Below are 15712 nucleotides of genomic sequence, written 5' to 3'. Positions count from 1 at the left end.
GAGTCTGCCGCCTGCCTTGAAGGCAGTGTAGAGGCGGTCCCCTGGGCAGATGGGGAGCTAGTGGTAAGCGGATATCAGATCTGTGGTTGAGTACACCTTGTACTGAGCTATCTGGTTGACCATATCCGTGATGCGGGGTAGGAGGTACGCATCAAGCTGCGTGAACCTATTGATGGTCTGACTATAGTCCACGACCATCCTATTTTACTGCACGGTCCGAACAACAACCACCTGGCCCTCCAAGGACTTGTCCTTGGCTCAATGATCCCCTCCCTGAGCAGCCGCTGCACCTCCGACTGAATGAAGGCCCTGTCCCCCGCGCTGTACCTCCTGCTTTTAGTTGCCAGAGGTTTACAGTTGGGGGTCAAGTTGGCGAACAGTGGTGGGGGAGGTATCTTGAGGGTAGAGAGGCTGCAAGTGGTGTCAGTAGTGCAGCTGTCGGCATGGTGCTGGTTGGGATGTGTGGGTCGGTGTGTGTGAGTGGTCAGTAGCGGGGTATATGGCGAAGTCCCTCAAAACTGAGGATTCCTGACAGTGAGTGGTGGGAGGGGCCCATCATATGCCATAGTCACACTTTTGAGGTGGCTCTGGAAGTCCAGCCCCAATAGCACAGGCGCGTACAGTTGAGGCATGACCAGTAGCGCAAAGTTCCGATATTCTGTGCCCTGCACCACCAATGTCGCTACACAACCCACCCAGATGTCTGTGGAATGCGACCCAGAAGCCATGGTGACCCTCTGGCTTACTGGCCATGTCACAAGTCCGCAGCGTTGCACCATGTCCGGGTCAATAAAACACTCAGTGCTGCCCGTGTCAGACAGGCAGCTAGTCCTGTGCCCCTCCACCAGGATGTCCATCATTGACCTTGCAAGCTGGTGTGGGGCGCTTTGGTCGAGGGTTACGGAGGCCAGAGTTGAACTGCCGTCTTGGTGCCCGGTAAGCACCGGTGGGTCGGGGGCGGGGCATATTGGCGCCGACAAAGATGGCTGACCCCCATCCGGGCAGGCAAGATGGCGGCCCCCATGCCTCACACGCAGCGCTGCCTGACCCCACTCGTGGTTCAGACTTACAGACCTTGGTGAAATGGCCCTTCTTCCCGCAGCTGGAGCAGGTCACTTCTCGGGCCAGGCAGCATTTTTGGGGGTGCTTTTCGAGTCTGCAGAAGTAACACTGCATGGACTTGTGACTGGCAGCAGCTGTAGTCGGTTTCGGGGAGTTCGTGGACTCGCGACTGGCAGCAGCGGGTGGCGGGGTCTGCAGTGTCCACGGAACCAGCGGGGGATCACGCGGCTGGACAGCGTCAGCTTTATGCAGAGCAGCCTCCAGTGTGTTGGCCATCTCGATCGCCGAGCATAAGGTAAGATTGGCATTTTCCAGCAGCCGCTGATGCACGTACACTGACCTGATCCCCGTAACGAAAGCGCCTCGTACCAGGAGCTCCGCATGATGTTCCGCCGTCAGTCCTCTGCAGTCGCAAGCTCGCACGAGTGTCTGTAGGGCTCGGAGAAACTCCCCGCTCGACTCGTCGGCTCACTTCCCCCACGTCGCTAAGCGATGTCTTGCGAAGTCGGTGTTCACCGGCCGCAGGTACTGTCTTTTGAGGGCGTCCAGTGCCCCTTGGTAGGTCAGCAGGTCTCTTATAAGGGAGAATACTTTCGGACTTACTCTGGATAGTAGTATTTTGTACATTGTGGCAGGCTCAGTCACTGGAATCGCTTCCAAGTATGATTGGAAGCATGCAAGCCAGAGTTCAAAGGCAAGAGCTGCTTCTGGGGCTTGGGGGTCCAAGTCTAATTTTTCTGGGTGTAAAATATTTTCCACATTTTAAAACTTCCAGCCAATAAAATTGATACACCATCAATAACCCTCGGAGACGTGAAGCGAGATATTGGCTTTTATTGGCTGGAAGAAAGAACAAGCAGCAATTGACCACCACACTACATCCTGGAGACTGAGGGCTGGGCCCAGGCTCCAATTGCTTTTATACCGGGGTCCGTGGGAGGAGCCACAGGAGCAGTCAGCGGGGGGGGAGAGACGTGTCCAGACAGGTATATGTAGTTCACCACAACCCAACCATCACCACTTTTTCATTAATGACTTTCCCACTATCATAAGTGTTGACGTGCGAATATTCAGTGATTAGATTCTGTTTCACATAAACGTAAGACAATGATTGACTCCATAAATTAGAATCTCAGCACCTCCCCGTTGTGATCAGTATTATTAACACTGGCAAATCCCTTTTCTGGGAGGCTACCACTGACCAGAAAGCTAATTGATACTTACATGGAGCAATCAGAACCAGAGTATCCTATAGTGAACAAATCCCAAATCTTTTCCACCACCCAGATGGCACAAGTTAGAACTGTGACGGAAAATTCTCCACTTGCCTCCAAATGCATTCAAGAAATTCATCTCCATCTGGGTCAAAGCAGCACGCTCTGCTGTCAGTTTTAAACAGGGCATCCTATTTCTCATACCCAGGTTAATACTTTAAACATTCTTTGCATGAAAAAGCTGGTTAATGAAAAATCTGTGGTAAATGAGATGATCTCATTTATAGTTACCGAAATTAGTTCTTTGGTAAAGTACTCCTTACTTTTGAAAGAAAGTACTTGTAAATGTACAACAGCATGCCCAGCCTTAGGACATCCAAGCAGTGTTGATACTATTCCATCATAGAGAGATATTATATATATTTTACTTTGTTTTAAAAATCAGGATACAGTGTGGAACAGGCCCTTCTGGACCTTCGAGCTATGCCGTCCAGCACCCGCAACTTAATCCTAGCCTAATCACAGGATAGTTTACACTCACCGATTAACCCACCAAATGGTAGGTCTTTGGACTGTGGGAAGGAACAAGAGCAGCCGGAGGAAACCCACGCAGTCAGAGGGAGAATGTACAAACTCCTTACAGGCAGCCATGGGAATTGAACCGGGGTCACCTGCACTGTAAAGCATTGTGCTAATCGCAATGCCGCCGTGCCACAGCCTGGTTATATAATTCAACAGCATATTCCGATAATGCACATAAGACATATCGGTGGACACAAACAATTATCAGTATATTCCTGCAGACGTGCTTTGAAGTCTATTCAAGTAGTGTCTTGAGATCTATGTACTTCCACCCAAGGCTTTCGACTCATCCAAAAACAGTCCCTTAATCTTGCATGGAATCATCTGATATAAATGTAGCGGGTCTCAGAAGTGCAGGTTAATCACTTACTTTGACCCCTTGGCAAGAGATTAATCATTAAACCCAGGTTGGAAGCATTCATTAGTAATGCACAAAAGTATGCTAATTGGAAATATGACATGACATTACGGATCGGATATTTTCACCTTGTGATTTAATAGCCTTCATGCGGTTACATCCAACCTACAAAAGTTATCCTTGGTGGCGATTAGCAGTATTTTTTTGAAAAAATAAATACGATGGTTAAATCCTTCAAATTTTAGGCAAAAGTAGATGAATATTATTATAATTTTTAACTCCTTTCTGCAGTATTATAAAGACAAAATCTAGAAGTGGATCCATATACTTGGCCTTGATCCTTTAGAAAATTTAATTTTTGCATGTCATTTTCTTAAATTCACTATACATTATTGCAGTTTATATATTTGTTTATGATAATGTGCTATTTTTACAGATATTGACATTGATATCTGGTCTATTAAGGATGTCATATCTAAATTAACTTCACATGAAGAATCTTGAATTTAAGAAAACTCTGAATTTAAGATGATTGCAGGTGTTATAAAGTAGTTCAAATGAAAAACAGAACTGTGTATTTCAGTGAATTTCAGTGTATTTTAGGTCCAGATGGTCTGCATCCTAGGGTGCTAAAGGAGGTGGCCCTGGAAATTGCGGATGCATTGGTAATCATTTTCCAATGTTCCTTAGATTCAGGATCAGTTCCTGAGGATTGGAGAATGGCTAATGTTATCCCACTTTTTAAGAAAGGAGGGAGGGAAAAAACAGAGAACTATCATCAGTCAGCCTAACGTCAGTAGTGGGGAAGATGCTAGAGTCCATTATTAAAGAAGAAATAGTGGCATATCTAGATAGCAGTGATAGGATTGGGCCAAGCCAGCATGGATTTACCAAGGGTAAATCATGCTTGACTAATCTATTGGAGTTTTTCAAGGATGTAACCAGGAAGTTAGACAAGGGAGATCCAGTGGATGTAGTGTACCTCGATTTTCAGAAGGCATTTGATAAGGTCCCACATAGGAGATTGGTGGGTAAAATTAGAGCTCATGGCATTGGGGGGAAGATATTGACATGGATAGAAAACTGGTTGGCAGATAGAAAGCAAAGGGTAGCGGTGAATGGGTTTTTCTTGGAATGGCAGGTGGTGACTAGTGGGGTGCCACAGGGCTCGGTATTGGGACCACAGCTGTTTACAATTTACGTCAATGATTTAGATGAAGGCATTGAGAATAACATCTGCAAGTTTGCTGATGATACTAAGCTGGGTGGCAGTGTGACATGTGATGAGGATGTTAGGAGAATTCAGGGTGACTTGGATAGGCTGGGGGAGTGGGCAGATACTTGGCAGATGACGTTTAATGTGAATAAGTGTGAGGTTATCCACTTTGGAAGTAAGAACAGGAAGGCAGATTATTATCTGAATGGTGTAGAGTTAAGTAAGGGAAAAATACAAAGAGATCTAGGAGTCCTTGTTCATCAGTCACTGAAGGTGAATGAGCAAGTGCAGCAGGCAATGAAGAAGGCTAATGGAATGTTAGCCTTTATTACAAAGGAAATTGAGTACAAGAGCAAGGAAATCCTTTTGCATTTGTACAGGGCCCTGGTGAGAACACACCTGGAGTATTGTGTACAGTTTTGGTCTCCAGGGTTAAGGAAGGACATCCTGGCTGTAAAGGAAGTGCAGCGTAGATTCACGAGGTTAATTGCTGGGATGTCCGGACTGTCTTACGCAGAGAGGTTAGAGAGACTGGGCTTGTACACGCTGGAACTAAGGAGATTGAGAGGGGATCTGATTGCAACATATAAGATTATTAAGGGATTGGACAAGATAGAGACAGGAAATATGTTCCAGATGCTGGGAGAGTCCAGTACCAGAGGGCATGGTTTGAGAATAAGTGGTAGGTCATTTAGGACAGAGTTAAGGAAAAACTTCTTCTCCCAGAGAGTTGTGGGGGTCTGGAATGCACTGCCTTAGAAGGTAGTGGAGGCCACTTCTCTGGATGCTTTCAAGAAGGAGCTAGATAGGTATCTTATGGATAGGGGAATCAAGGGATATGGGCCAAGGCAGGAACCGGGTATTGATAGTAGATGATCAGCCATGATCTCAGAATGGCGGTGCAGGCTCGAAGGGCCGAATGGTCTACTTCTGCACCTATTGTCTATTGATTATGCATGTCTTTGTCCCTTTTGTACATTGCAAATGCGTTTATAAAAATTCTGATTTTTCTTGTAGACTTGTTTGAACCTGTCTTGTTACACATTTTTAAATCCATCAGTACACTTGTCCATGTTTGGACGTGTTTCAAACTTGGGATCACTGCTTCTGTCACCAGTACTGACTTCCCCAGTGTTGATCAGAACTCTTATCTTCATAAATTATTTATGATGCAAATGGAGCTGTGTTGGTAGGTCTTACAGTCAAATTGTGAAGCTATTACATAAGATATCCCCTGTGGGACACCATTGGAAGGATGTACACTAGCAAGATGAAAAACATAAACAGCTTCCTCAGTGTAATTTGATCGTGGAACATCTGTTCCAGCCTATGAATTATCAGACACTATGAAGGTCTGGCTCAGTATTGTGGTGCCAAATCTACCACAAAAATAATATAATTTAAAATCTACAAGATAGCTAATTTTACTTAATTGCAAATTTCAGAGCAAGTAGCCACACAATTGTCATTGAAAATGTCACTAGCAATACAGGATGTTCGTGAATCACTAACACACAGTTAAGAGAAACATTCCACATTGAGAAATGCAACATGCTCAACTGCATTGAAAACATATATTACAGAATGTAACAGATGAGTATTTAATTACAGGAGTGAGCAACGTTGGTGAACTGCAACACTGGAGTGATGGCGCCATTTCTGAAACTTCAATTGCTCGTCGATCAAAATCTAGGGCAGGTGAGTTGGCTCAGCACATCATTTCACAGACAACTGATTGCAGGATACCGTCAGAGGCAGCAATGTGTTCCAAATGAGTAAGGGACATTGTAGGATTCGTGGAGATAGTGCAAAGAGAGAAGGGCGAGGTCACGAGAAAGAAAACAAAAGGAGATATTTAAATTAAATTGGTGACAGTGAGCAGCCTGGTAGCAATAAAGGTCAGGGCAGATGTGTTTGATAAAACAAATAGAACTTGCACGGGGTAGGAATGCAGCAAGTTTGGAGAAGCTAAATTTTCGGCAGGATGGTATATTGTCTGATTAAGTGGGTGAGCATCAAAAATTAGACAAAGGCCTAATAGTCTCCACATGTATAATCTCATACAGCTCCATTTCTACTCATATAGGTGCCACTGAAATCCTCAGCCAAACTTTCTCCGGCCTCTTCCTTCAACTTCCCAAGCTCCAATCTACTCATATTCTGACAACCCTTTATTTTCAGCTACATTTGATTTTGTCCTAAATCCACTAATTTTTCCTTTACAACCACATTTTTAGTTACCCTAACTCAGGGGTTCCCAACCTGTGATCCAAGGACCCCTTGCTCAATGGTATTGATCCATGGCATAAAAATGCTTTGGACCCCCTGCCCTAAACTGAGCTCCCAACTGCTGCCTGAGTGTCAATATCCCTTCTGGGGAGCACAGAGACCTTAAGGACCCAAGGACTTGAGCCAAACTACAGATTAACAGTCCGTGCAGCACTGCATTGTCAGAAAGGCCTTTTCCACAGAGAATGTCAAGCAGAGACGGTGTCACTGTAAGAGATTACATAAATTACATGCAGCACAAAAAACAGGCTGCTTAGCCGAGATGGTTTACTTATGCTCCACTTAAGCCTCTTCTAGCCTTTCCTCATCTAAAGCTATCAATCAGAGATGAAAGTAAGCTGGTACAGGCCAGTTCAGTTTACTGGGAAGAAAGTGGCTGATGCATTCATAACAAATGGGCTAAGTCAGCGATGTTACCAGGGAGAGATTTATTTTGCCTTCACCCATCTTTGATTACTTCTCCCTCACATCCTTATGCAGATTTCCCACTGGTAACTTTATTGTGATGGATTCCATTGGTGTTCTCCTCCACAAGTGAAAACATCCACTTTGCCAAAGTCCACCATCGCTTTAAAGAGCTCTATTACTCAGCATTCTTTTCTTCATTGAAATGGGATCTCGTTTATTCACCTCTTTCTGTAAATCTCACTCCAGTACCTTTGCTTCTCTCTCTTTTTCTCTCTGTGTATTTCCTCCCTCCACGGACCCTGACAGACCTGTTGGATATTTCCAGTGTTTTCTATCTGTATTTCACTGCCCCTGCAACTTTTGCACAACCTACAGCCAGGAAAGGATGCAGAACTCTACATGTGATCCGACCAGTTTGATGCTTATTTTATACATTTCCCTGCTTTTCAATTCTATCTCTCTTAAAATAAACACTGGATCATAACTTAACCAACACACACACAAAGTGCTGAATAACTCAGCAGGCCAGGCAGCATCTGTGGAAAAGAGTGCAGTCGATGTTTCGGGCTGAGACCCTTCAGAGTCCTGCTGAAGGGTCTCGGCCCAAAACATCGACTGCACTCTTTTCCACAGATGCTGCCTGGCCTGCTGAGTTATTCAGCACTTTGTGTGTGTCACTCAGATTTCCAGCATCTGCAGATTTTCTCTTGCTTGTGACTAATTCTTAATTTGTTCATTTTGTTTTAGGCTTTCTTCCATCAGGTAATCAAAAAAAGAGTTAACTGCACAGCTTTGAAGGTTCAGGGAGTTACCCCGAGTGCACTGACTAATAATTATCCCAAAATCTGGTCAGTATCACATTGTTGTTTGAAAAGTGTGTAACCCGGTTGCTGTACTTTCTTCATTCCACTCATAGCCATACTCCCAATGTATAATTGGCAGTAAGGCATTTCACAACAACCAGAGATTGGGGAGTACACTAAAGCTGTGTATTTCCTTCTTATACCACCTTAATGCCAGCACTGGTGATAGTTATGTGTTGTCCATAATATTGGCAGTTGGCTTCTTGTTCAAGAGAAAGTTTATATAGCCAAGGGACAATCCTTTAAAATATGACCCATTACTGTTGATACACCTAAGTCAGTGGTTCACAAAGTGAGTGATATCCAGGGACAGTTGAAGTTTCTAAGGGGGCAATAAAGGAGGCGGAGTGGTGGGGGGGGGTAGCTGAGGGATTACAGGCTTATTTGAAGAAATTAATTACTTATTATAAGCATTTGATCCTCAGTAACTCATAATTGATTACAATGATCACGTAATCGCCTCATCTCCTGCTAACCCACCATTCTCTTAGACTTCGCTAGTAGCACATTATAGTTGTTGAAAAGCAATGTGACACTTCTGTATTTGTCATATCATGAGAAATCTGGTCTAAAGATATTGTGTTATTTCCAGGTCTGGCCCGCACATTACTGTCGTTCACTACTGTAGCACAGTGTTAGCTAGTACAATTCCCATAGTCCAATCACACAGTGATGCCTGTGAATTTGGGTATGGCGTTCAATGGGGTAAAGTTCAGAATCTGTCTTTCTGAAATATGGATTTATACGAGCACCAAGCAACCAAAAGCAGTCAGTGTGTCTGCTGTGTGAAGCATTTATTTCAAATGAGGCAAAGAAACCATCCAGGCTCCTTGAACGTTCGAAGAGAATACACTATGATAAAGTAAGCAAGAACTTAAGCTTATTTTCAGTCCATTCATGTAAACTTTCACAAATGGAAAACACTTAACAGAACATGTTTGCCAGCTCTTCACAACTCATGTGCTTCATACAACATTTCATTGCTCATTGCTAAATTTAGAAAGCCCCATACAATAGAAGAAGAACTGATTCTGCCAGCAGTAAGGGAGGTTCTGAATACGGTTCTGCATGAGTTACTAGACCAAATAATTAAAGTGATTCCACTCAGCAACAACTCTGTTCAAAGATGAATGGATGAAATGTCTAAGAATGTGGAAGACACATTGTGCAAATACTAAGGGGAACAGAATGTGCTCTGCAGTTGGATCAGTCAACTTTGCCAAGCATTGAATCTCTGCTCCTTAGTTACGTTCACTTCATAAAAGATGAAAGCACGGTTCAAGAGTTGTTATTTGCAAGGGAACTAGAAACAGATCTGAAGGGGGGGGGAGTCAATATTTTGGGTTGTTGAGTGATTTTTCAAGAGAAGCATATTGCTGTGCAACGGAAGGGGCACCATCAATGATAAGACACCGCTGCGGGGTTATTACTTCTTGAAAAAAATGTACCATTCATTGTGACAGACAACATCTTGTCACAAAAAAAGCCTAAGTGATTGGCTGCATAAATCATTAAATACTGTTATACCAGTGGCAAATAAAATCAAGTCTTATGCTCTCAATTCTCCGCTACCTCGAGAAATTTTTATTGAGAATGTTTGAATGCTTGCCATTGCACACAGAAGTCAAATGGCTCTCTAAAGGAAACTGCCTGAGATGATTTTATGCATTTTTTGAAACTGTGTTAATATTCTATGAAGTCTCAAATACTTCATTCAGTAATCAACTCAAGGATATTAGTCATGCCATTGCTTATTTGTCAGAATGGTTCACAAAGTTTAATGAGATCAGTCTTCAATTGCAAGGCAATAAGTTTAATGAAATCAGTCTTCAATTGCAAGGAAATGATGTGAACTGTATCAAAGTCAAATTGGTGATCTCTGCATTTTTGTCCAAGTTAACCCTATTTAAGTGCAGCATTGGCCATTGCAATGTTTTCCAATTTCTGAGCCTCTGAGTTGAAAGAGAAAGAAAGAATACCAGACGGTGATCTTCAAGCATACTGTGCCCACCTGGGTGAGCTGCATAAAGACATGTCACAGATTTCAGGATCTTCCCTTGATTTCAATTCCAGATTGGGTACGAAATCCATTCCTGAACTCTTGTAATGAGGAATTAACAGGAATGGTGGAGGGAAACCTGATCTCACTACCAAGTGACTTTGAGCTGAAGCTGAGGTTCAAAACCATCGTATTAAAACTTTCGGTTGCATAACTTCTGGTAGCAGCAGAGATACCAAGCAGCAGATTGGGAGGCAGATTCTGGAAAGATGCAAAAATAACAGGGTTGTTATTATGGGTGACTTTAACTTCCCTAATATTGATTGGCACTTGATTAGTTCCAAGGGTTTAGATGGGGCAGAGTTTGTTAAGTATGTCCAGGACAGATTCCTGTCACAGTATGTTGACAGGCCAACTAGGGGGAATTCCATACTAGATCTAGTATTAGGTAACAAATCGGCTCAGGTCACAGATCTGTCAGTGGATGAGCATCTGGGGGACAGTGACCACCGCTCCCTGGCCTTTAGCATTATCATGGAAAAGGATAGAATCAGAGAGGACAGGAAAATTTTTAATTGGGGAACGGCAAATTATGAGGCTGTAAGGCTAGAACTTGCGGGTGTGAATTGGGATGATATTTTTGCAGGGAAATGTACTATGGACATGTGGTCGATGTTTAAAGGATCTCTGGCAGGATTTTGGGGAAGATTTGTCCCGGTGAGGAAGATAAAGAATGGTAGGGTAAAGGAACCATGGGTGACAAGTGAGGTGGAAAATCTAGTCAGGTGGAAGAAGGCAGTATGCATGAGGTTTAGGAAGCAAGAATCAGATGGGTCTATTGAGGAATATAGGGTAGCAAGAAAGGAGCTTAAGAAGGGGCTGAGAAGAGCAAGAAGAGGGCATGAGAAGAACTTGGTGAGTAAGGTAAAGAAAAACCCTAAGGCATTTTTCAATTATGTGAAGAACAAAAGGATGATAGGAGTGAAGGTAGGACTGATTAGAGATAAAACTGGGAAGATGTGCCTGGTGGCTATGGAAGTGAACGAGTTCCTCAATGAATACTTCTCTTCGGTATTCACCACTGAGAGGGAACCTGATGACGGTGAGGACAATATGAGTGAGGTTGATGTTCTGGAGCATGTTGATATTAAGGGAGAGGAGGTGTTGGAGTTGTTAAAATACATTAGGACGGATAAGTCCCGGGGGCCTGACGGAATATTCCCCAGGCTGCTCCACGAGGCAAGGGAAGAGATTGTTGAGCCTCTGGCTAGGATCTTTATGTACTCGTTGTCCACAGGAATGGTACCAGAGGATTGGAGGGAGGCGAATGTTGTCCCCTTGTTCAATAAAGGTAGTGGGGATAGTCCGGGTAATTATAGACCAGTGAGCCTTACGTCTGTGGTGGGAAAGCTGTTGGAAAAGATTCTTAGAGATAGGATCTATGGGCATTTAGAGAATCATGGTCTGATCAGGGACAGTCAGCATGGCTTTGTGAAGGGCAGATCGTGTCTAACAAGCCTGATAGAGTTCTTTGAGGAGGTGACCAGGCACATAGATGAGGGTAGTGCAGTGGATGTGATCTACATGGATTTTAGTAAGGCATCTGACAAGGTTCCACACGGTAGGCTTATTCAGAAAGTCAGAAAGCATGGGATCCAGGGAAATTTGGCCAGGTGGATTCAGAATTGGCTTGCCTGCAGAAGGCAGAGGGTCATGGTGGAGGGAGTACATTCAGATTGGAGGGTTGTGACTAGTGGTGTCCCACAAGGATCTGTTCTGAGATCTCTACTTTTCGTGATTTTTATTAATGACCTGGATGTGGGAGTAGAAGGGTGGGTTGGCAAGTTTGCAGACAACACAAAGGTTGTTGGGTGTTGTAGATAGTGTAGAGGATTGTCAAAGATTGCAGAGAGACATTGATAGGATGCAGAAGTGGGCTGAGAAGTGGCAAATGGAGTTCAACTTGGAGAAGCTTGAGGTGGTACACTTTGGAAGGACAAACTCCAAGGCAGAGTACAAAGTAAATGGCAGGATACTTGGTAGCGTGGAGGAGCAGAGGGATCTGGGGGTACATGTCCACAGATCCCTGAAAGTTGCCTCACAGGTAGATAGGGTAGCTAAGAAAGCTTATGGAGTGTTAGCTTTCATAAGTCGAGGGATAGAGTTTAAGAGACGCGGTGTAATGATGTAGCTCTATAAAACTCTGGTTAGGCCACACCTGGAGTACTGTGTCCAGTTCTGGTCACCTCACTATGGGAAGGATGTGGAAGCATTGAAAAGGGTAAACTTTTTTGTGAACATGTCTTGGTAAACTCATTTATATTGTAACTATTGTTTATTTTTTTTCATATGTAATGGAATTTGTATGTTTGTAATTTCTTTATCAATATATCATTTGTATTCTGTCCATATTACTAATAATAATAAAAAGATTTAGAAAGAAAGAAAAGAAAAGGGTACAGAGGAGATTTACCAGGATGCTGCCTGGTTTAGAGAGCATGGATTATGATCAGAGATTAAGGGAGCTGGGGAGAGAAGGAGGATGATTCTTTGGAGAGAAGGAGGATGAGAGGAGACATGATGGAGGTGTACAAGATATTAAGAGGAATAGACAGAGTGGGCAGCCAGCACCTCTTCCCCAGGGCACCACTGCTCAGTACAAGAGGACATGGCTTAAGGTAAGGAGAGGGAAGTTCAAGGGGGATATTAGAGGAAGGTTTTTTACTCAGAGAGTGGTTGGTGCATGGAATGCACTGCCTGAGTCAGTGGTGGAGGCAGATACACTAGTGAAGTTTAAGAGACTACTAGACAGGTATATGGAGGAATTTAAGGTGGGGGGTTATTTGGGAGGCAGGGTTTGAGGGTCGGCACAACCTTGTGGGCCGAAGAGCCTGTAATGTGCTGTACTATTCTATGCTCTATAAAGAAATCTATGAACGCTATCCTGCTTTGTGGAAAAAGATCAAGATGTTCTTTATTGTCCTTCCAACACCATACTTAGTGTAACGTGGTTTCACTGAAAGCACCCACATCTTTCAAAGCAACAAAACACACGGCAAGTTATTGGACAACACACACAAGATGCTGGAGGAACTCAGGCAGCATCTATGGAAGAAAGTACAGTCGACGTTTCGGGCCGAGACCCTTCAGCTGTACTTGGGGGGAAAAGCTGAGGAGTATATCTAAAAGGTGGGGGGAGGGGAGGGAGAAACACAAGGTAATAAGGGAAACCTGAAGTGGGAGGGATGAAGTAAAGAGCTGGGAAGCTGACTGGTGAAAGAGTTACGGGGCAGGAGAAAGGTGAGTCCGATAGGAGAAGACAAAAGGCCGTAGAAAAGTAGGGAGGAGCGCCAGAGGGAGGCAATGGATAGGCAAGGTGATTAAGATAAAAGAGAATGGGGAAAGGTGAAAGAGAGGGGGACATTACCAGAATTACTGAATATGGGAACCTAAGATTTCTTCTGAGTGTCACTGCATCACTGCACCAAGCCCATCCATCTCACTGAAAGGTGAAAAAGCAATGAAATAGTGAATAATTGAACTACTAATGCACGCTCTAAAACTATTGATTAAATACTGTAATTAAATAATGAAATAAATGTGTGTGTGTGTGTGTGTAGCTTTAAATAGATTTGCAATTATTTGTCACTGCTTTAAATTTTCATTTCCTATTTTCTTTCATTGTGCACCGTAAATCAAACTAAGTAGCATGTTAGACCACCTGTCAGACATTCTCCACGAACATTTGAAAAAAGTTAAACAAATTGGGGACTGCAGTAGAAGTTTTTCTTTATGCTATAGATATGACCCACATTTTTGTTATTCTTGGTATATCTAACTCTGGTTGTTAGATTTCAGTTCTTTAGTTGGGTTCGTGGAAACTTAACTCGTTTTAGGATTCTTAGGAATCATACTTTAGCAAAGTATTAAGAAGGAAGTACAGCAGTCCATTCGATAAAAGTACACTCACTGTATGCACCAAAAATGCTGGCCACATTCCATAAACAAATTATTAAAAACTTGTCTACTCCTTTCACTAACAAACTCTAAGTCCTGAACATTTTCTGGTTTTGTTTTTCTGATTCGCAGCAGCTCTACTACTCCAATTTTGTTACATTGAGTTGACTTACATTCAGTGACAACATAATTTCATACACCTCAAACCACATTAGCAATACCTTAAGTACTAATGAACATTGAAACGGTGACATTTATAATCAACAGACTTCCAGGTGGTATCCAATAACCCATAAGAGGAATGCAATTGAAGGCTCTGGAGATCTAAAATAAAAACAGAAAGTCTAGAAACATTCAGTGGGTCAAGCAGCATTGATTCCAGCTGGAATTTCAAAGTTCCTGCATTTGAAGTTTTTTAAATTTTTGCTCAGGAAACACAAATCAGTTTACTTCCTCACACTGTGCACATTTACAGAACTGGACAGAGTCATGTTATTTTGAGATAAAATAAAAGGCATATTTGGAAAGGTTACACAAAAGCACATCAACTGGCAATAAGTGGGGCAGGAGAAGGCTGTTGAGGAACTGAAAACCCAGCACAGAAGACATGGAATGGCCTAGGTTTCTGTGAACTATTCCTCCCCAAAGCCCAAAACACACAAATCCACGATTTCAAACTGAGAGTGAGAAACCAACGTTACCGGTTCCATCAGTCTAATCCAGCCAACAAACACCTACCAGTCTGTGTGAGGGTCATCGATCACCAAGAGGATTTTCGGCTTTCGGACAGCAGGAGGGGTAGGACTGGTGGCAGCTGGTGTTCCTGTTTGGTCGACCAATCCTGCAGCGGCCGCCGTGGTCTGCTTGACGGCATTGGAGATGGAGCTGAGGATCGTGTTGCCAGTGGAGGGGGCCGGTGACTGACGGCGTTCCGTGGCCGGGGACACTGGCGAGCTGACTGAATTGTCAGGTCGCTGCAGGTCCATCATATAACCATTGGGTAAATTCGCCACAAAACTGCTATCAGAGAGGCGCCTCCGCAAGTAATTCATCTTCATGAAAAGGCGATGGTGTGTCTATGGAGGAACGGGGTACAGCTTGAGGCTCAGCTGACTGACTGGCACCCTTCACTCTGAAATGCCTCGATGGGTATTTGAATTTTTGTGCGGCTTGTGGAGATGGTAGAGCAAGCTGATAACAGCAATGATCTGGGGTCCCTGAAGAGGAACTACCGATTGTGTAGTTGATGTTGTCTCTAACACACTCAGGCCTTCAGCCTATTCTGCTTTTCCTGTGGAGAACAAAATGTTTCAGATCAATTAGTAAGGTGGTATTGGTCTTAACACAGCACCAGTTCAATAGCAAACCTTATTCAGTAATGTTGCCTGCAACATTGGATGTCAAGAGAGATGGTGTTCAACTTCAAACTTTGTCAGATTCAACTGTCAAAGAAAAGAGCATAGAAGCTGGAATTACATTAACTACGTGGCTGGGACTACAGCTTGGCCAGATCCTGGATTTCAAACATCACTTCATGAACCAGTCAAAATTAGACCATAAGACGTAGGAGCAGAATTAGGCCATTCATCCATCAAGTCTGCTCTGCCATTTCATCGTGGCTGATTTATTATCCCTCTCCACCCCATTTTCCTATCCCCTCCCCATAACCTTTGACACCCTGACTAATCAAGAATTTATGGAACTCCACTTTAACTATACCCAACAACTTGACCTCTACAGTCATCTGTGGTAATAAATTCCACA

At 43.5% G+C, this 15712-nt stretch overlaps 1 protein-coding gene across 1 annotated transcript in view; it reads right to left on the bottom strand.

The window, feature by feature from the left end:
* The window catches only part of LOC132398542 (synapsin-3-like), a 262286-nt gene extending 247286 nt beyond the window's left edge, over positions 1 to 15000 (bottom strand). Inside the window, exon 1 of the mRNA XM_059978162.1 lies at positions 14687 to 15000. Within this exon, the coding sequence (XP_059834145.1) occupies positions 14687 to 15000 (314 nt within the window). The remainder of the gene's footprint in view (positions 1 to 14686) is intronic.
* Between the last annotated feature and the right edge of the window lie 712 nt (positions 15001 to 15712).

This window comes from Hypanus sabinus, chromosome 8, assembly GCF_030144855.1.
Source record: "Hypanus sabinus isolate sHypSab1 chromosome 8, sHypSab1.hap1, whole genome shotgun sequence".
NCBI classification, from domain to species: Eukaryota; Metazoa; Chordata; class Chondrichthyes; order Myliobatiformes; family Dasyatidae; genus Hypanus; species Hypanus sabinus.
This window is presented reverse-complemented; position numbering and strand designations above follow the sequence as displayed.